The sequence below is a fragment of the Mesoplodon mirus genome (assembly GCF_964341445.2).
Source record: "Mesoplodon mirus genome assembly, chromosome: 5".
Taxonomy (NCBI): domain Eukaryota; kingdom Metazoa; phylum Chordata; class Mammalia; order Artiodactyla; family Ziphiidae; genus Mesoplodon; species Mesoplodon mirus.
Window position 1 is genome coordinate 4,093,546 of NC_138980.1, and position 20,212 is coordinate 4,113,757.

General features: G+C 41.2%; 2 protein-coding genes across 3 annotated transcripts in view; one reads left to right on the plus strand and one right to left on the minus strand.

Moving 5' to 3' along the window:
• The window catches only part of TTC1 (tetratricopeptide repeat domain 1), a 47,632-nt gene extending 45,286 nt beyond the window's left edge, over nt 1-2,346 (plus strand). Inside the window, exon 8 of the mRNA XM_082620227.1 lies at nt 1,717-2,346. Coding sequence (XP_082476353.1) covers nt 1,717-1,850 — 134 coding nt within the window. The 3' untranslated portion in view covers nt 1,851-2,346. The remainder of the gene's footprint in view (nt 1-1,716) is intronic.
• Nucleotides 2,347-11,499: 9,153 nt separating this feature from the next.
• PWWP2A (PWWP domain containing 2A) overlaps nt 11,500-20,212 on the minus strand; it is a 31,010-nt gene continuing 22,297 nt past the window's right edge. The window contains exons 3-4 of one of the 2 annotated variants that reach the window (XM_082621308.1): nt 14,344-14,463; nt 11,500-11,931 (exon numbers count right to left, since the gene is read on the minus strand). In XM_082621308.1, coding sequence (XP_082477434.1) covers nt 11,918-11,931; nt 14,344-14,463 — 134 coding nt within the window. In that variant the 3' untranslated portion in view covers nt 11,500-11,917. The remainder of the gene's footprint in view (nt 11,932-14,343; nt 14,464-20,212) is intronic. The other variant, XM_082621310.1, reaches the window with a different exon arrangement.

The following is a 20,212-nucleotide window of genomic DNA, read 5'->3' on the forward strand; positions in this document are numbered from 1 at the left end:
CTCACCTCAGTCTTGTGTCTGGCTGCCCACTAGGCTGTGAGCATCTCAGAAGCCAAGAATAACTTGTATTCTTTAGATCCCAGTGCCTCCTTTAGTAGATACCAAGTCATATGTACATTTGCGCTTCAAATGGTTGTTCTGGCAGTCGAGGTGGACTTGCAGTGATCCCTCCAGCCCAGGTGGTGGCCCCTGGCTTGGTCGACAGTCCACAGTGGCCTGGGGACTGTGACGTGAGTGGCCCTTGAGGCTCCTTACTTTTTACTCACTCCTTGTCAGAAGAGCCAAGAATGGTGCCAGCAGTGACATTTTATTGGGCTTCTTTAAATGTTTGTTTCCTCCCTGTCCTCTCTCCTCTCTCCTCAGCCCCAAGACAGACTGCCGAAGTTCTGGCTAACTCACGCTCTCCTGCGGGGGGGGCCCTCCGTTTCCTTGGCTTGTTGCGATCCCCTGTTCATGCATCCATCTACCTGCAGCAGTGCTCTGGGCCTCTCTGTGCTGCCACCTGTGCGCAGGGACAAGGCCTGTGCCGGTGATTCTCCTTAATCAGCAGCACTGAGCATATGTGTTCCAGGTTTAAGTTTGGGAAGCCTGCCTGGAGAGTGGTCAGTCTGGGTTTTGGTAACTTACTGTAAATATGGTGAGCTGCCAGGGGGCTAAATCTTAAACTGAGTCCAGAAGTTTCCAAGAGTTACTAGAAAAGGCCTTGACATTTAAAGGCCATGCACCTTTAAGTTCTTTACCTGGGGTTTATTTCAAGGTGGGAGACCTCAGAGGGACAAAGCTGCTGACAAGGGCAATGTGGGAAGGAGCCTGTACCTCTGATGATCTGGGGTTTCTTTCCCTTTTACCCTCGTCCTCATCTCCATTGGAAGCAGACCTGCAAGAAAAATTAGGACAGTGTAGAAATGGTCGAAATACGTATTCACCCATCCTCACCAAGATTTTCCAAAACACTCCTAGCTTCAGATATTCCATCCTGTTGCCCACATATCCCTGTAAATCTCTCAGATGTCCTGGAAACTCCAACTTCTGTATAAACTCCATGGCCCTCTTGTATGGAGAATCAGCATAAAAATCCATGGTTATACTGTGTGTCTTCATTTTGTCTTTATGACATGAACTCACCTGGTGATTAATAAGGGAAGCTGAAACTTGGGGAGGGAGACTGGGCTGTTGAGGTGATGGTGCTGTGCAAGAGAACAAGATCTCCCGTTTCCTGAGAAATGATGAGTTCGGTGTGGAAGCTGAGACTTGGAAAAGGAGGAGGCTCTTGAGTTTGAACCCAGGTTCAGTAGAAACCCGCAGAGTGGAATTAGATTCAGCAAGTCGCTCTGCTGTTTCATGGAGAACAGACTTGGGGCGGGGGGTGCTTGGCCCTCTCCGCCAGGCTTGGCCTTCAGGCCCCAGGAAGAGCAGCCCATCGCTCATCCCAGAGCCTGTTCCCTGGGGGCTCTGGCCAGTCTGGACAGGAGCTTTGCTGTCACAGCAGGGCTCCCTCGTGCTCCTCTACGCAAGCCATGGCTCAGGGTGGACGGCGCTGAAGTGATTGCTCTGCTGTACATTGGGGGCTGAGGGTTTCATGATTTTAAAAGCAGGAGTTTCTTTTTAACTGCAGAGAATCTCTTTTTATTTTGTAATCAGATAGTGAGGCACCTGGGGTCTTCCTGCTTCTGCTGACTCCCTGTATTTACTGGACTTTTTGCTTTTACATTGCAGGTAAACTAAAAGATCTTGGGAACTTGGTTCTTCGGCCTTTTGGACTCTCCACAGAGAATTTCCAGATCAAACAGGATTCCTCTACTGGCTCCTACTCCATCAATTTTGTTCAAAATCCAAATAATAACAGATAACAAAGATAACAGTGGCTTTTAAAGCTGGCTTGGAAATTGTACGCTGCCTGTGTTAGCAAGGGGAAAGGCCCTGCCAGTGTTTAACGTTTAACAGCTTCTTATCTCAACGACAGGCTATCTAGTAGAGGCCAGTGCTCCCTTCTCCCCCTCGTTTTATGATCGGGTGAAACGCAGTTCCTGATGTAATGAGCCTAATTTAATTTGATTTCCATTTTAAGGTGGTGTCTGTGCAGCTGTTGCCTCGGTTCTGGCTGTTCTTTGTTTTGTCGGGGAGAAAGCCTGCTTGTCAAGGCTCACCTCCCCGAGCTCCACAAAAACAAGCCCAGCTGGTGTCTCCTGGGCCGAGCAAACCTGCTGGTTGGAGACTGCCCAACCACGATCGATGGGGTCCCCACCTGCTGTTCCCTCGCCCCGATCACACGCACTGCCCAGGCTGCCTTGCCTGGGCTCCAACGTCTCCTAATTTCCTCTGTGGTAATAAACGCTTTCTGTGACAGTCTGAGCTGGGTTGTGACTTTTGTCCCCATAACAACAGCTAAAGGAGTGCTGGTTTCGAGCAGTGTTACTGGATTCCACAAATCTGCCCAGAGTCTTAGTTGCCACCTTGAAGATGATCTTGAAGAGCTGACCATCCTACCACGTATTAGGATTCAGAAACTCCACCTTACAAGCTGTCCCGGGCCTCTCCAGGTTTGTGCAGATAATTAGGAAATCAGTGTTTTTGATCAAGTATCAAACTTAGTAATTTCAACTTAAAGTAGCTTCATTCAGGAATGGTGGTATGTGAATCCCAGAACCAAACCATATTCTTTTAGACTCCATGAACCCAGAAGTTTCAAAGGTAGGTTTTTTTCCCTAGTCATCAGTGCTGGTGAAAAGCTTTTAACTGTTATGGTTCGAGTGTCGAGGGCAGTGACATGCGGGTTTCATCTTAGACATGAAGCACACGTATAATTCTGTGGGTGACATGCAGTAGGTGTGCTCCCAGTGTTAACAATTGTGCTGCCGTTTTGCTTTGTTCCTCAGAGCCCCTCAGCGTGTGTTGGCAGGCAGTGGAATCATATGCTGTATCCACACTTCGTGATTTGCGAAGCCTTTCTCCCAGATTGAAATGGAATTCCTCATACACTTCATAAGGGGAAAGGGAGAAGGAGAATGTGGTTTTTAATTTTGCCTTGCTATCTTTACGATAAATCTGGCATCTGATTTTTCCCGAAAGGTGTGTGTGAGAAATCGTACAAGTTGTACAGAAGGCTTTGCTGAAAGCCGTGTGGCCCACCCAACGGTGATGAATGCATCCTGTGCAGCTGCTGTGCACTGCTGCTCCAGCAGGAGCAGCCCTTCCCAGACCTCTTGATCTCAGGACCCCGCCACACTCAAAACAGTTTAAAGAGCGCTTTGGTTTATGTGGATTACATCTCTTCATACTTACCGTATTCGAAATTAAAACAAATTTCTTAAATATTAATTCCTTTAAAACAACAAAATACATTTCATGTTAATACAAGTACTTTAGAAAAAATCTAAAACAAAATCACATTTTAGTAAGAAGAGAGACATCGTTTTACATTTTTGCAAATCTCCCAGTGTTAAGAAACGTGTGGCTTGATAGAATATAGAAGGATTCTCACATCTGCTTATGGACTCATTTTGTCACAATATCACATGTAGCCTGGAAAATTCTGCATACCTGTGTACTTGTGACAGAATAATGCAAATAACCTCTTACGAAAGCGTCTCGGGAACCCCTGGGGAGCCTTGGACCACCTTGAAAAAACCACTTTGTCAGATTATGACTTTGGAGCTCAGTTGCTGAGACTAAGCAATGGTCAGGGCTGAGATTCCTGAAGGCTATCTGAGTTGCCAAGGAATAGGAAATAAACTTCTTTGCCTAGAAACAGCCTTTCTTAACCCAGTCCCATTGCTGCAGGGGGTAGAGGCTTTGCTTCTTAGGCATCCTTCCTCCTCCTCCCTCCTTCCTCGCTGAAATCTTAAAGGAGGCTAAACAAGGCCAGTATTAAGTGCTTCTAGTGATTGGGCCAAGCAAGTACTATACCTGGAGAGGAAAGGAAGGAAACCTAAGTAGGTGTGAGTTTGCTTAAGCCAAGGAGTTTATCTATCACTGTTACTTTTCTGCTTCCAAAATCTGGAAGAAGATAGATTCAAACCTTTTGAAAATGTTTGTTCAAACCTACAGAAAAATCCTGAAAGGGTTGAAAACTAGGAAGAGTGTACGTACGAGGGAGGAAGGTGGCCTGTTGCTAAGATGTATGATTTAAAATTCTGTGATGCCTTCCTCCCCTCACAAAAAAAAAAAAGGTATACAAGAATTTACTTTTAAGGTAATCACACTGTGACATCATATATATACTTATGCCAGTGACATTGCAATGGATCAAAATAATTTTGGATCTCCTTCTAGAATTTCCCTGAAGCCTCAAACACATGTTTAAAAATACTATGATCTATTCCCTATCTGCCTCCATGAATAGACCAAGAGCTTCCGGAAGGTAAGGGCCATATTTATATTCTTAATAGCACCAGCAGCTACTGCTTTACTAGAAATTTAGTAAATTGGTATTAAAGGATGTTCTACGAGAAGTGGTCTCAAAGTGAACCATTCTATGCGAACGTCTCTAGATTCTGTGGCCTTTATTTAGTACCTGTTTTTTTGACGCTTAAAAAGACATTCGTAAAGAGTCCCTTTAAGCTGGTCGACCGCATCTTGTGCAGCCACGTAGGATGTCCTCAGATGGTGATCATTCAACCTGGCCTGTAAACACATGCCTCCTGTTTTTCTGTTTGTTTATTTTTGGCTGCGTTGGGTCTTCGTTGCTGCACGGGCTTTCTCTAGTTGTGGGGAGCGGGTGCTACTCTTCACTGTGGTGGCTTGTTGCGGAGCACGGGCTGTAGAGCGCAGGCTCAGTAGTTGTGGCGCACGGGCTTAGTTGCTCCGCGGCATGTGGGATCTTCCCAGACCAGGGCTCGAGCCTGTGTCCCCTGCATTGGCAGGCGGATTCTTAACCACTGCGCCACCAGGGAAGCCCTGCCTCCTGGTTTTTAAATTTTCATTTTTGCATCTTGTATATTTACGAGGATTTGTGTTGAGACTTTCAGAAATCCCCAACTTTTCCTCTAGTTTCAGGCTCCCCTCCTCCCAGGTCATCTTGTGTTCTCCGTATATGTTTCCACACCGTCTCCCAGTTCTCACATGAGCAGCTTTTCCGTTCATGGGAGCCTCTGCAGAAGGCTTGCCCAGGAAATGGCACTGTCACTACAACAAATTCACACTTGAATGGTAGTTTTTCTGTGCAGACTGTACTGTGGAGTAGTTCATTTTCCACACATCATGGAAGTATGGTTGAATCCTAGTCTTAAAATCCAACCTCTTTTTCTAAGAACTCTGACTTTCCACACGCGTCTTCCTTCCATCACAGGTACTGCAGCTGGTTTCTCGTTCCCCTGCCCTTTAGCTCTTTGTGCTCCCCCACCCCCCCCGACCCCGCCCAAACGCCGTCTCTTATTGAGTTGTTGTGCTTATAGGCCTAGAGAATGTTAACACCATGCCGAGATGTGGAGGCTGGGAGTGGCCAAGCCTGCTAGCTAATGACCTGAACATAGCAGCCAGGGGCCGCATGTGAGCTTCAGTAAACTGACAAGACTTCACACACTGGACCTCCAGAGTTACTCAGGTACAGTCAAAGGTGTGAATGTTTGTTGAATCCTACAACACTTTGTGTAGTGGAAGGTAGGGAACTGCTTTAGGTGCTCCTTTAGGTGCTTTATTTCTGGTGCTCCTCAGGTCTCTCTGGTGGTTTCCAAGCCTATCGCTGAGTTACATCTCACACAGCTCTCAAGCTAGAATCCAGACCGCTTTAGGAAGACCAGGCACAGGGACTTTACAGAGGCATGTTCTGGTCTGACTGGACTGCTGTGGAATGGGGAGCCAGCAGCGGCTGTTAAATGTGGACCTGATTGGAAGGTGTATTTGGAAGGTTGTCTGTTCCCAAGAGCTAAGCAGACCTGCAAATTCTGTCTTTTACAACTGGTTTAGCAAAACTTGGAATGTCAAAAGAGAAGGCTGTGATAGGAGACTAAGGAGGATGGGAACAGCCATGCAAGTTAATGGCTGCTTTAATCTTCTTGAGAAAGATCTTTAAAGGGAAGGGCCCAATAACCCTCCAAACCGACGGCACAGGACAGGAGAAATCAGCAGCTTAAAATTAAGCGCCTGCCCTTTCCCTCTCGGCTCTGTGTGTTCCCGCTGTGTGAAGGGAAAGCCTGTGGCTGCCTGAGCTGTCTCCTTGGTGGACTGAGCCTGCAGCCCAGCGGTCGCCACCAGCCCACTGTTCTCTCGGTGTTGCTCTGATCACTTCCGCTTTTGACCCTGCCTTTCACCTCCCTGCCTCGTCCCTCCATTATTCCTTAAGACGCTGTACTCTTCCTCTTCTGCTCTTGTGGGTGTATACTGTGTACTCGATACACACCCCACACCCTAGTAAGATCTCCTGGAAGCAATTTCAGTGAGATGTTCATGATCCTTTTCAGCCTGCCCCCTCTGCACTTCAGTAGTAACAAGCTTAGTCCTTCCATCACCTGGATTTCCTTTAAAAAAGGAAGTATGTGGACGTTCCACCACATACTTCCAGAAGTGGCTGGAAACTCTGTTCCTTCAGGGAGGTGCACAGCTACGCAGAGAAGGGAGGTTTCCAGTCACTTTCTGTTGTCTGGAGAGCAGCCTTGAGCCCACACTAGACCAAGTCCATTAATACTGCTGAAAATGAGAAATGGACTACTTGCTACCAGCTAGTCCAAGAGGTGGGGCTAAAATAAACCATAGAGCATCAGAGTGACTGCTTAAGACCCTTCAAAGGGCAATCAAAGAAACTAATGATAAAATCAGTTTATGAAAACTAGTGAGGATGTCCTCATGTTTCAAAGTATCAAAAATTTCAATCTTCCTGGCTAAGAGTTGGTAATTGTTGGAGGGAGGGATGGGTATATGGGGTTTGTTATACTCTAACTTTACAAATGTTTGAAATAGTCTATGATAAAAATATTCCATTTTCTTCTAATTTCTCAACCCTCTGAGGGCTATCAGCTAGGAATAAGCTCCATCACACAGAAGTTAGTTCAGCCAGACTAGAAATACGACTCCCCACACCGTTGCCTTTCACTCAGGGGGAACCTTGTAAGCTCCCACTTTCCCCTTCGCTGAAGCATGGCAGAGCCTGCTGCCCCACTGCCAAGGAAGCCCACAGCTAATAATCTGGCCATGAGTCAGTCCCGGCTGCTAGTTCCGGCTTGCTGAAGAATACAGCCTACCCAGATGGCAACTCCTATCAGGCACTGGGACTCCTCAGCCATCAGGCATCATGAGAGATGTGAAGGGAGTCAACCCAGAGGCTCCTCGGGAAGCCCTTCGTTCCAAACGTGAGGAGCTAGATCTGCAGATAGTGGAACCTCATTGTTCTTGGTGTGGTGCTTTGCCAGGCTGATGTCTGTATCAGACACCCCACCGACTCACACCAGGCAGGTGCCCTGTGCCGCCAGGCACACAGGTGCCCTCCAGCTCCCCAAACTCAGCAAGTCGGAAATCCACAAACGTGAAAGTCGTCAAGCAAACTGAAGACAGAAGGAGGCCAGGGATGGGGGAGCAAGGGAACGGAGTGAGGTGGGAAGTGTTTATTGATAAATTTCAAAGGATATAGGCTTTGGTGGACGCTATGGTACTTGTTCTCAAGTGCACTAGACTGTTGTGTAGGGATGGTTTGACTGCCCCAAAAGAGAATACGCTGTCTGCAACTTTGCCTCAGGAAGTTAACTGGAAGAAAAGGTCTGATAATTTCCTAGAGCTCTGTGACACTGACTGGATTCTGCCACTGGCTGGTTGGCATCAGACCAGGAGTTACAGCTTCAGCTTGTGCTTTTCCAGCTGCTCCCTTTCTACAGGCATTAAAGCAAGGTGCGTTTAAACATGTGACTCACCCCCATCACCATCTTCTGTAAAGTTGCTTTGTGTCTCACTGAAGCCCCTGGCTGTGCCTTCCTAGGGCTGTGACACATCAGGCTCCCCTTTACCTCAGGGCACTTCCCATTTCGGAATTCATTCACCTCCTTTAGATCACAGGTTTGAGCGGTCTGCTCAGTGTCCAAAGGAGTCAGGCACTGAGCGCAGACAGAGTTCAGAAACCTAAGATTATAGAATATTTCACTCAGGGAAGAAGGTTCCCTGATGTTGTCCATGTTTTTGGCCTTGGCTGAGTAGGAACTAAAGAGCTAGTTGAGTGAGACACTTACTTTCCATACCCCATTTTGGCCAGTGTGGCCACTAAGTGATTCTTCTGTTGGTAACTGATAGAACTAAGATTAGAGTCTATGTCTCTACCTTAGACTAAATAAAGCAGGTTATTCAAATAAAAGCGTCATCTTAATATCACCCACTCTCTTTCCCTCCTTTATGTTAGAAAGTTGCTTCTACAAATGGGCTTCAGGAGGGAATGAAGAAAGGGCTAACCCTAGAAGTATTAACTCTCCAGGTCAGTGACCTAGCATTCAGTTTGGCCAGCTCTTTCTTTCTTTCTCAGGCACAGGATGCCTTAGTTGTATTCTCTTTCATCCCAGGGTCATCGCCTTCTTGATATCAAAGCAAAGGAGTTAGGCCGTGAAAGTTCTTTGTGAGTAAGCAAAGATTTGGCAGGATGCTCATCACTAGAAGAAAGTATGCTTAAAAAACACATAGTATGCTCTATTCAAAGCTCTGAGGGAAGACTCATTACTTGAAAGAGTGGAGACGAGCTGTCAGGTATAAAAGCAAGAAAACGGCTAACTTTTACGTGCAGTGACACACCCAGCGTGTGCAGGGAGACACTGATACAGCCTTAACGTGATTTGAGGGCATGGATCTAAATTATGCTGTTATCTGAAGACAGCACCCGAAGTTGCCATCTGCGGCTTTTGTTACTCATTCCCTCTATCTTGTAGGAGTTGTATCTACAAATATACTGACATGTATACAAGATGATTAGGAATGCTATTGCAGGGGGTCTCTTCTAAGGCCTTCCCAGATGATATGCACATGACTTGTTTACCTTCCCTGGTTCTCTCGTTCCATTTTCATTTGTGGGAAACATGAGGGGAAAAAAAAGATAACGGAGCCAGATTCCAGTGGCCTCCTTCTTACACTCATTTAGATAAACTGAAATGGGAGAATGTTTGCTATTAAAGACTCCATGATACTCTGGAATAACAGGAAGCCTTCTAAAGGACTGCTTTACTCAAATGGGGAAAGAAAAAAAAAAAAAAAAAAACGTACACTGACTGAAGTTTCTGGGTCAGCCCTAAAAAAATCTCAACTGTCTGGTAGGTATCAAGAGGCTAATTTTTCCTGACAACTGAGTGTTTCTGGTCAAACACTTGACCTAACGTTGGATGTACTGGGCTTTTAAAGAAGCAACCATTTATCCATAAGGGCAAGGCTAATTAAAATTAGGACAAGCCCAGCAGTAGATGCGTTTAAACATGTGAATCACCCCCATCACCATCTTCTGTAAAGTTGCTTTGTGTTTAATTACATCCAACTCTGAATGATGGGTTATTCGTTTCCATCAGAAAAGAAAACAGTAATGTTGGTGCACAGGTTCCTAATTAAACTATTCTCCTTTCCTCTATTCTCTATCTTCATAAAGACATCCCATTGAATCTCCCAGTGATTAAAAACTACAGGTTGTTCTCCTAAGGAAGCAGTGCTAGTTAAAACAGGTCCCTCGAGGACATGTGGTTGAATTTTAACAATTTAAAAAATAACCTTTAAAACCTAACTAACTCCTAAAAAGTAAATAATAGTTTTTAAATAACTAAATTTTAAAAAAAATCAAGACTTTATTGGATAAATGTTACACAACATTCTTTAACATTTAGGTCTCAGCATAGTTTAGATGAGAAACAATTTTTGTCATTCAAGTCTACAAAATGAAATAGGCTTGTGAAGATTTGAAATACAGACAAAGGAAGCATGAAGCAAAGCTTAAATATTAAGCAACTAAAGCAGTGAAAGTGAAATAGCAACATGGTATGTCTAGATTTTAAATACCACCAAGTTTCATTTTTAAAAAAAAATGAAAATCTGGTTTATAACAAACACTGAGAATTGTCTTAAAAAATATTTAGATACTTACAACCTGATCTCTCCCAGTTCTTTTGCCTTTATATTACTTCTTGGTCATTTCCATCACTCTGCAATTAGAATTTTTGATTACACAAAATCTGCTATGACCTGGGAGTTATCTGGTTCTTGAAGTGAGCCTGAAAGGTACTGCTGGGTTACATACCTGAAAGAACAAGAGGGACCCGAGCCTAAGCTCTGGGGCCAGAGAGCAGGGCGCCACTGAAGTGTGCATCATCTTCAGAATGCCCTGCTGCTACAATTCCTGAGCTGACTTTTTCAGACTTGATCAAATGTATAATGACTTCATGATCAATGATTTTCCGTAAAGACAATTTTAGAATGCAATCTAGACTTTTAGTTACTTACAGTGTAATTAGGATTTGCATTAACTTGCTAGAAGCAAGACTGCCTACCTTTTCTTGAGTTGTAAAACAAATCCTAGTCAGGTATAGTAAATATTCTAAAACTCTCCCAGAACTTTTTGTTAATCTTGAGTGTGGGGTTAATAAGTAATTCCAAACCTATACTGTAAGATTATGCAAAGCTTGAACACTTGAGCCAAATGCTTAAGTTATGTTGCTTCAAATGAATTTTCTATTTTTTTCCTTTTTTTGTATTAAGTAATCAATATGGATTATCTTTCTGGTTTAAAAAATAAATCAGTATTGCCACTAAAAAACTTCAGGTTTATTAAAAGTACGGCACCATCAAATATAAAATGCCTTAAAAATGTAGTACTAACAGGTCCATCTGGTTTTCTCGTTAATGTTTTTTTCTCCATTCATTAAAAAAGAAAAATTAAGGTTTTTCATAATATGTATTTTTCATAGACAAGAACATTACAGTCTCCATTAATAAGAATTCATACTTTATGCATGAAAAGTTCACCATCTTTATGCATCTGTTCCTGCTGCTTGTTCCCCAGGGTCAAGTCCCATCTGACACCTGTGAGGATTTCTTGCACTTAGAAAGAGAGGCTCTCTGTGGAGAGAGGTCAACATCAAAATTCAGATATTATCACCTTTTCTGAACTAGTTCAGAAATCAGTAAGGATAGGGAGAATAGTACAAGCCTTTCCAGCTCAGCAGAATGACGAACTGGCTCTTAGAGTACATTTTCACTCCAAGATCAACACTAGCCTGATCCACTTTGAGTCAGAATTTGAAAGATAAGAATGTAGTTATGAAAATGTGCACAAAATATTAAATACTGGTGGCAAATAAATACATCTTAATATGTTCTAACAAGCAAATGTATACTTAAGATAATATAGCCCTGCTTTAACTAAAGATCCAAATTTTCTTAGTGGGTTGGGGACACTTTTTGCCATCCTTTTAGTAGGATGTGTTTGTTAGATAATCTTTTGTTTCCATTGGCATCCTGAAGGAAACATTGGCCTCGGCATTTGTGACTATTGCTGTTTCATTAGAAGAGCCATTTTAGAAATACCTTTGTTCATATCTGAGCTGATTAACATAAACCTTGGAGAAAGCACAAAGTTTTAATATGAAAAATAATTCAGCATTTCTGTCATCATCACATGCCTTTCAGGCGTGTCCAAACTGTACTGAGAAGAACGTCATGTTCAAAAGAAGGTACTGTCAGTGATTCTTCACACATAAAACTCGAGAGTTCTTTGCGTATTTCACATCACTTTTCTCCTCATCTCATGCATAATTTATTGCAATAGTTTTTTTTATAAAATATTCCCCTAATACCTTTTCTTCGGTTTAATATAGCACAATTTGCAAGTGCCCCTTTATAGACTGTTGGTTTTAACCACTGCCTGCATATGTACTTCTTAGTGCAGCTTTAAAAATCTGAGTCTCCAATTTCATTCAGCCCCGATGCTCTGGTGTTCTCTGTCATTGTGGTACAGGTCCATGAAACCAGCAGCCTGCTAATGTCTTTGCGCTGAAATATAGTAAAGAAAAGGAAGAAAATGTAGTTAAGCACAAGTAATTATATGAGAAAAATGATGTCCCTGTTTAAATTAAGCCCTATACAGACTGTGGGATCACAACTGATTTTTTACTTTAAATCAGTTAAACCTGACCAGTGTAGGTTTTTTGAGAAAACAACTTACTGCCACTGTAAACCAGCAGAAGCATTCATGTTCTTTCTGAAGTATATCTGGCCAAATTCCAACACAAATAAAATGGTTTTCACCTTCACGTAGTCAATCTGCACTTGAGTGTATTTTTTTAAATACTTATTTATGAATATTTGCCTAATAAAGGGAATTTTAGCTTTGTTCTTTATGCTCCCATTTCACAAGTAAGTAACAATATAAAGTTTGCAAGTCAGCTTCGCCGCTGTGGACTATGAAACACCAGGAGCCTTCCTCTAGCACAGGCTTAAGAAGCAAATTTATATACAAAACCAGACTGTGGAAAAAACAGCTGCAGATGACACTGTCTACATATGTGCAAGAGCACAACAGAGGGGGGTGGAGGGTGCCTCCCCAGAGGTAGACACACACAGCACATCAGAAGGCATCAAGAGCACCATTTTGCTACTGGAAGAGAACTTAGGTACACTGGTTCCATTGACCAGTGTCCCTCGTTACAACAGCAAACCAAGTTATCAGCACCATACCTCCAACAAAAAGCCGGGCTCTGAGCAGAACATTTATAAAGGGCAAGGCTTATAGAAATTACTGCTAAGTAGCATGACCAGAATGCCCAACATTACCGACCTCCCTTTGCTATCAAGAAGTAGTAGAATCCCATTGAAGTGCTCTACAATCCCTGGTTATGCCTCTCAAACCTGGGAGCCTAAGTACCAATAAGAGTTTGAATTCCATAAGAGGTGAGCCGTGGAATAATAACAGACAAAACAAAAATGCAAAAAGGAAAAAAGAAAAACCACCCCATTCTTCCCAATATTTGACTATGAAACACTCCAAAGTAGATGTATTTCTCATTCTTTGATAGAACTCTTGATCTTATGTTAACTTCCCAGTGCTGCCATACTTCATTCACTTATTGGATCAAGGCCTATAAAATAAATTTCACAGGCCATTCTACCACATTTCTTCTCAAGCAATGAAAAATTGCTTCTAGCCATAAATACTGCACACATCAAAACAACAGCAGTCCCTGCTTACTAAAGCAAAAGAATCATTAACATGGTTTTAAAATTTGACACTGAGCTAAGAAAAGGTTTTATTTTCTAAAAATAAGATACATGATAATACTAATAAATTTAGACTCATGGAAATTTGCAAGTAAATATCCCCATTTTATAAACTGAAAGAGAAGAAAAGGTAAACAGCCAGTTCCATGTACAAGTCCATTTCCTTCTGCTTATGACTCTCAATATTTGGCTTCAACCTTAGTGAGGCCTATTCCAGTTGGCAGGAAAGCCAAAGATTGAAGCAGATCTTACTACTACTCCCGTGGGGGTGCAGAAAATTGAAAATGCTGTTCCCTCAAGGGGTCACCAGGTAGCTACAACCCCTATACAGCTAAGAGCCCAAAATACCCCAGCCTTAATCTCTGATCCAAAATGTGCCATTCTGACCCGGTTTGCAAATTATAGCTCATACACAATGATACAGTCCAATTACAGCTCTTCACTGGCTTCAAACACCAGAGTTAAATAGCCTTAATTCAAGAAAGCAAAGCCAAGATCCTAAGTTCAAAAAGCAGCACAACAAAAATCCCTGAACCCTTCCTGCCATATAAGAGCCCCAAATAAGGATTCTGAGCATTATCTAAGGAGGTTTTAATAAAGGTACTTAAATAGATTACAACTACACCTCAGCATTATCTCTCGCCACCCTCTAAGTTTTGACTTGCCTTATGTAAATGACAATGGTTTTGAGGTTGGTTTAATTAAGAATATATATATATGTTCCTATACGGATATATATATATATTCTTATATATTAAGTAATGACTATCTGAGAAGTTAAAGTAATGAATATAAAAGTGACAAAGGAAGACTGAGATAGTGAAAAGATAAAGAAATCCACTAGCTGACTTTCCATGGAGACTCAGTTGCTACTTGACATAATTCTGCAGTCTGACACCCAACTTCTACCACCCTACGAGAAATTCCTCTGGATTTATGGAAGCTCTCAGGAGGCCGGCTCTACCTTTTTTAAAAAAAAAAAAAACACAGCAGGTAATACTGACTGAAAGCTATTTTCACTCATGAAAACTATCACCAACATGAGGTACACCCAGCTACCAAGGTCAGTGAAAACAAAGGAAAAAGAACTAGTGCATTCTTTTACGTCTAGCCTAACCTACTTTGGGAATGGTTAAGTGATGACATGATGCCCTCTTCACTTTGTGGCAGGGCTTAACACAGACAGACCTGCCCGTTTCACTGTTAACTTCAATGCTCCCAGTCTGAATCCACAGTGGTCTGTCAGACACTGTAAGGGAGCAGCAGCACTCGTCACTGTCTGATGTAATAGCTGCCATTTGTTGAGACCTATGGTAGAAAAAACCAAGTTAACAAAAATAGAGCATTTGAGTTCTTTTTCACCCATTTTACCAAAAAAAAATTTAAAAATAAGACCAAAATTCAGGTGAATTTTTATAATGAATTTATTCTAGAGAACTTGCTGGCTTCACACAATGTGAAGCTCTGGTACTAAAGGGAAAGACTTGAGGTGTGTACACACCAGTCTTGTCCAGGAGAGGGCACTCTCCAGCCCAAGTCAGTTGAGCTGCAAAATGCCTTAAGGCTCATGAAGATGTTGCCCTCCAATGCTAACTCACAATTTAATGCTCCTGACAAAAAATTTTTACTAGCCTAACACCAGCCTAGTGATGGAGTAGTCCTGACCTTCTCAGTATTCAATAAGGGCCAAAGTTGTCATCCCTATCTGTATCGTATCATTAATGAGCTCAGAGACACCGTTTTGAAGAATCACCAAAACTGCCTGAATGCCTTCCCTTTCTCCTTAATGCCAATGGCACCTGTGCATACTATTCAGCACCTGAACTTAGTGAGGTAACACCTACTTGAAATAAGTTTGACAAGGTACGCTTTCTCTTAGGCTTTCAGAACAGAGACTTCAAATACTAAGCAAATGAAGGATTACTATTTTAAAGCTTATTTCTTATTAACCTATTTGCTTGTTTCCTTACTTTCCCTACTTTAAGTACAGTATAAATAAGAAAAAACTCATGTATCATATCAGTGTAGCAACTCTGGTATCACTGATTTAGATAATGTCCAGTCCCTGTAATATTTTTTTAATGCTGAATCAGAAGCAGTAGCATATAATCAAAACCTTAAAAAAGGCTTTTCTGACACTGAAAAGGAGAAACTTTATACAGCTGATCTATAAAGAAACATGATTACTTCTGAATTTTAACTCAGAGGGGAACAATTTTCTTAAATGTCGTTTAATAATGAGGTTATTTACCCTTTTGTTCATGGGAAAACGTAAATATACTATTAGCTACAACGCAACAGCAGTCACACAAGAAAAACAGAAATATGAACGCACAAAGAATTTATCTTTTGAACCTCTCCCTCCATGGGTAAAACTTAGGTTTCAACAATCATTCTAAAGAATCTCCTTTTCAATTCTAGGCAAGAGGAAAGTCAAATCAAAGAATGATCTTATTCCTGTGCATTTACCCCTCCAGTGCCCAGAAATGCCGTGTAAAATAGTAACATGCAAGACCCCAGTCCACAGAGCCTGGCCCGTGAGTCTCTTGTGCTCATGTTTAAGATGAGTATCCCGTCAATGCTTTTTAGGGTCTCAAGGTTTTTCTTTAGAAACTGACCACACTTGCAGGATCCACGAGGAAGTGCTAGGAAGCCCCAGCAGTGAGGCAGTAAATGGAAGGAGACCCTCATGAAAGGCAGAGATTTCATTGGAAATTACTTGTTTTGTCCTTTAAGAGAAAGCTTACATTCAACAATGGCAACTACTCCTGGGAGGCAGCAGAGATATAAAGGGGCAAATCAGAACGCGGTAAGAACTTTCAGTCTTCTTTGTAGAGTGCATGAAAGAGGGAAGTAGAGGTCACACTCTTAGAGCAAAGCCCAGAATTAAAAACTAAAGAATTAAGATTACTATCTTCCTGAACACTCAATATAAATTTTCTCTTAATACAATGTAGCGTGATGCAACATGAACAACCAGGAAAAGAATACATAGTGCCTCATTTTACAATAGACGTTCTGGTTTTCCAGCCCTAATGCTATGTTTCTAACCAGTTGTTTCGTTAGGGTTTTAGACAAACTGCACATAGCTCTTCCCAGCGTACCAGGATAAACACCAAGATGTGCCACTCCCAGCCGGATTCCCTGCTAAAAACTAAACGGTGTGGGGAAATCATACGTTTGTAATCAACAGCATCTCAAACATGAGCCATGGGTAGAAATGACTACCCTCTGGAAAACATGGCCACGACGCACACAGATCAAGGCCTTGGAATGTGAGGTATTTCCCTCCTAGAAATGGGAAACAATCTACTTAATCATACCAGTGGCAATAAAAGGGGATGTTCAAATTAGTGTCCACTTTTTCACCATTTGGCAAGATATTAAAATAATAAAACACCAGGGGGTTCCAGGAAAACACAGTATCTGTACAAAGAAGCTAATTCACACTACTGACAAGCTGACAAGTCCAGCTCTGTGGTCCTAATACCTTTGGAAAGTCCTGAGAGGACGTCTACTCCACTGAGCCCCACCAGCTCAGATACTTCTCAGGCCTTTGAAAGGATCTGGGGTGTGCTGGGCTTTTCAGATGGTTACTGATCATTAGTACAGAAGTGTCTGAATCATAATTCCTTTTCCTCATTCAAGAGTTCAAATGTCAGTGGACTTCTCCCCTCACCATATTCCCCGTGACCTGCAAACCAGCTGCCCTCCACAAATGCCTGTTGGGACTAGTCAGACCATGCCTGCTTCTAGATATCTGTGGATGATCATCATACTATGATTATTGGAATTTTCAGGTAAGAATAACGTCGCTGTAACATTTTTAAAATTTATACTGCCTGTGTGTTGAAGAAAGATACTGTCAAAAGCTACCAGAATGAAAGGTCTCTGCCACATACAGAAAGCGCTAGTATTTACGGAAGTCTTGTGCCGGGCACTTTACTGCTTTAAACATTTAAATTCTCACAATTACCTTTTGAAGAGGTACTATTTCTCTCCCCCGTCTCACAGATCATGACACTGAGGTAACCTGCCTAGGATCACAGAGCTTGTAAGTGGCAGATCCAAGTCAGGCTTTGCCTAGGAAATCTGGCTCAAGAGCCTGTACTTTCAGCCACGTGCCTGAAACGTGGAAAAAACATGGTCCTTTTGCTCAATAGAGAGACTGGTACCGAGCACGACCGGTGCAGGAATGTTAGCGGACGCTCCGACTCACCTGCGTCACTGGCAAGTGACGTTCTCCTAAGGATTTCTATCGTCTACGCTGAACAGGGTGATCCTCTCACAGGTCTACTGGAAGAAAACGGCTCCCCAGGCAAGCCAAAAAAAACCCTGTTATACTCTACCTGGGGGGAAAACGTATTCCTTCCAGGACTTTTCAGTAGCTTTTAAGTGAATCTTTGTGCTGCAGAGAGCTAAGTGAGGGACACTGAGGGTTACAAAATTATCTTAAATATTTAAAAAATAAAAAACAAGCTCTTGCTACAACTTGGCATGTGTTATAATTACAAGTTTTTTAGTTTACATGAAAAGGAAAAAGTGATTATAACACAGCCTTAACACTTTGGCTATGGGGTAGCTGGTATTCCTTCTAGATAAGCACACTGGATAGAAAAAATTATAAGGAGGTTTCTGGCACTAAGACTTCCAAGGCAGCAAAAGGTTAACTGTCACATTCTTATGATACAAGGAAAATTCTATATTTAAATAATGGCTGTGTTTTCAACTTATTTTTAACGAGAGCTTACAAATATCAGGAATTTAAAGAAGAAATATTTCATGCCCTTTTAAACCAACTTTTAAGACAAGTAATTTTAGAACTGGCCAGTTTTCAACATCAAAGTTTTATGAAATTGTTTTACAAACCAAAGTGTCTAACGGAAGAAGGCCCACAGCTTAGACCATATACTACAGCCATGTAATTTATTCAGTTGAAAATGAGAATTTGACTCAGAAATTCACTATTATGATAAATCCTGCTAACATTTGAGTCTATTTTCTTCATTTCCTTTACATATCCCCACAATCTTTAATTTATGCTAACATAGGAATCTATAAGAAAAAATTCAAGTTTGGCAATTAGTTTTTTCAGAGATTAATTAGATACATTAAAATTTGATTCTATCCATGATGGATTTTAAGGCAGGATACAAAAATTCAGTATTTCCTACCAAAGTGTAGTATACAAGATGATCTTAGAATTTTAATAAAATTATCTACATGTCAAGGCATATTTGTTTTCCACTGGTAGTACTGACATAAAAAGTGGAAAAACGGTACACATATGAAAATATGGTAAAGAGTGTGATGGTATGTAAATAATTAAAGTTTTGGAAACTAATTTAATTAACTCCATTACTAAAATCATTTAAATGGTTTCCATATTCACAAAATTGTTTTTGTCATTAGGAGGTGATGGTTTTAACTTAAAACCTACTGTTAAAGAGTATTTAATAGGTAAATGCAGTCATACTAATTGACCTAAAAATTTTACCAAGAGGTAGGGATAGTTGTTAAAAATAGGGGCACCATTAGCCCTATGCAGGACTGCAGGTTGATTAGGAAGGAAGGCTGGAAGCCAGGCTGCCAGAACAATACCATCCAAACTTAAAAGATTTCTATCAAAAAACAAATTACAGATGGATGGTAGTGATGACTACACAACAACATGGATGTACTTAGTGCGACAGAACTGTACTTTAAAAAAATGGTAAAAATGGTAAACTGTATGTTAGGTATATTTAATAATTTTTTAAATACCAAAAAAAAAAAAAACCCCAGCAAATTACAATGCTCTATTAATATGAAGGAAAAAATGATTTCCACCTAAAGTCCCAAAGAAAGTAAACCGGAAAAAATCCCTGTTTGAGTCTATAAAGGTTAAATCTCTTACTTGAGTAAAGAATAAACAAAAGAGTTGAGCTGTTTCTCCTCTGATCTCAGTATCAACTATCCATGGTAAAAACACCAAGATATCCTGGAAAACTAAAAATATATAGATCACCTATATGACTTAAATTACTGAAGCTTTCATTTTTTTATTTCTATTCACTCTTTGTTGGATGGAGTACAGTAAATGTACACAAACTGTAAATACAGAATATTAAGAGCCTAGTAACTAAGTCAGAACCAGGTAAAGGTAATTAAGGCAGCTTAGCTGTTTTATTTCTCCAGGCTATGGGCACGGCACCAGCCTCCTGTTCTATTTCTGAATTCCCTCTATCAGGCATTTTAATTGTTTTAATAGCAACCATATTAATACAATTCCAAAGCAAACACTAAATTTGTCCCAACTTAGAAACAGGGTCTTCAGAATTCTCTCTGGCAACTTCCCTATTGGAGGCCATCACCGGATACAGAGCAAAACATTGTCCTGAATTTAAACATTATCAACTTTTCTAGACATTTGCCAATCTCTTCTCTGAGTACTACCAAATGTGAACCAGTGCAGCACAAGCTATAGAAAAATTCACAACTTAAAAGGAAAAATCTAATTTTAGATCCAAATTATAGGTTTCTTAAGGTATTTCCAATTCTCAATTCAGTTATTTTATATTAAAGAATGTGTATGTATATAAAAGAATATAAATGTGTATCTTCAACATAACCAATAGTAAGTACAACCTGCTCAAATAGGGGTGCAACTCTAATTTTAAATTAGAAATTCAGACCCGCTAAAGGAGATATTCATTTAGCTGATTTTAGTAAGTTCCATATCCTTTGCCTACAGTCCATCTTCATATCTATATTCCTGTCTGTTGTCCTTTCTACTTAGTACCAATCTAAAATTACTATTTATAGGTTTTCCCCATGAAAACCAAGTAGGGTCACACCATCTAGTTCTGTAAATAGGCTTCAGACTAGTGAATTCTACTTTCTTGGTCTCACTGATATCTCAGGTCTCTGGTTCCACATCTATAAAGAGTCCCTTCCAAACTTACAGAAGAGACCTTTTCTGGTCTATAAATTCTAGAAAACCGAAAGATAAAAACACTCTGATGCTTTACATTTCCAAAGATTTCTAGAAATAAAGACATCTTTTGCTTTCACAGCT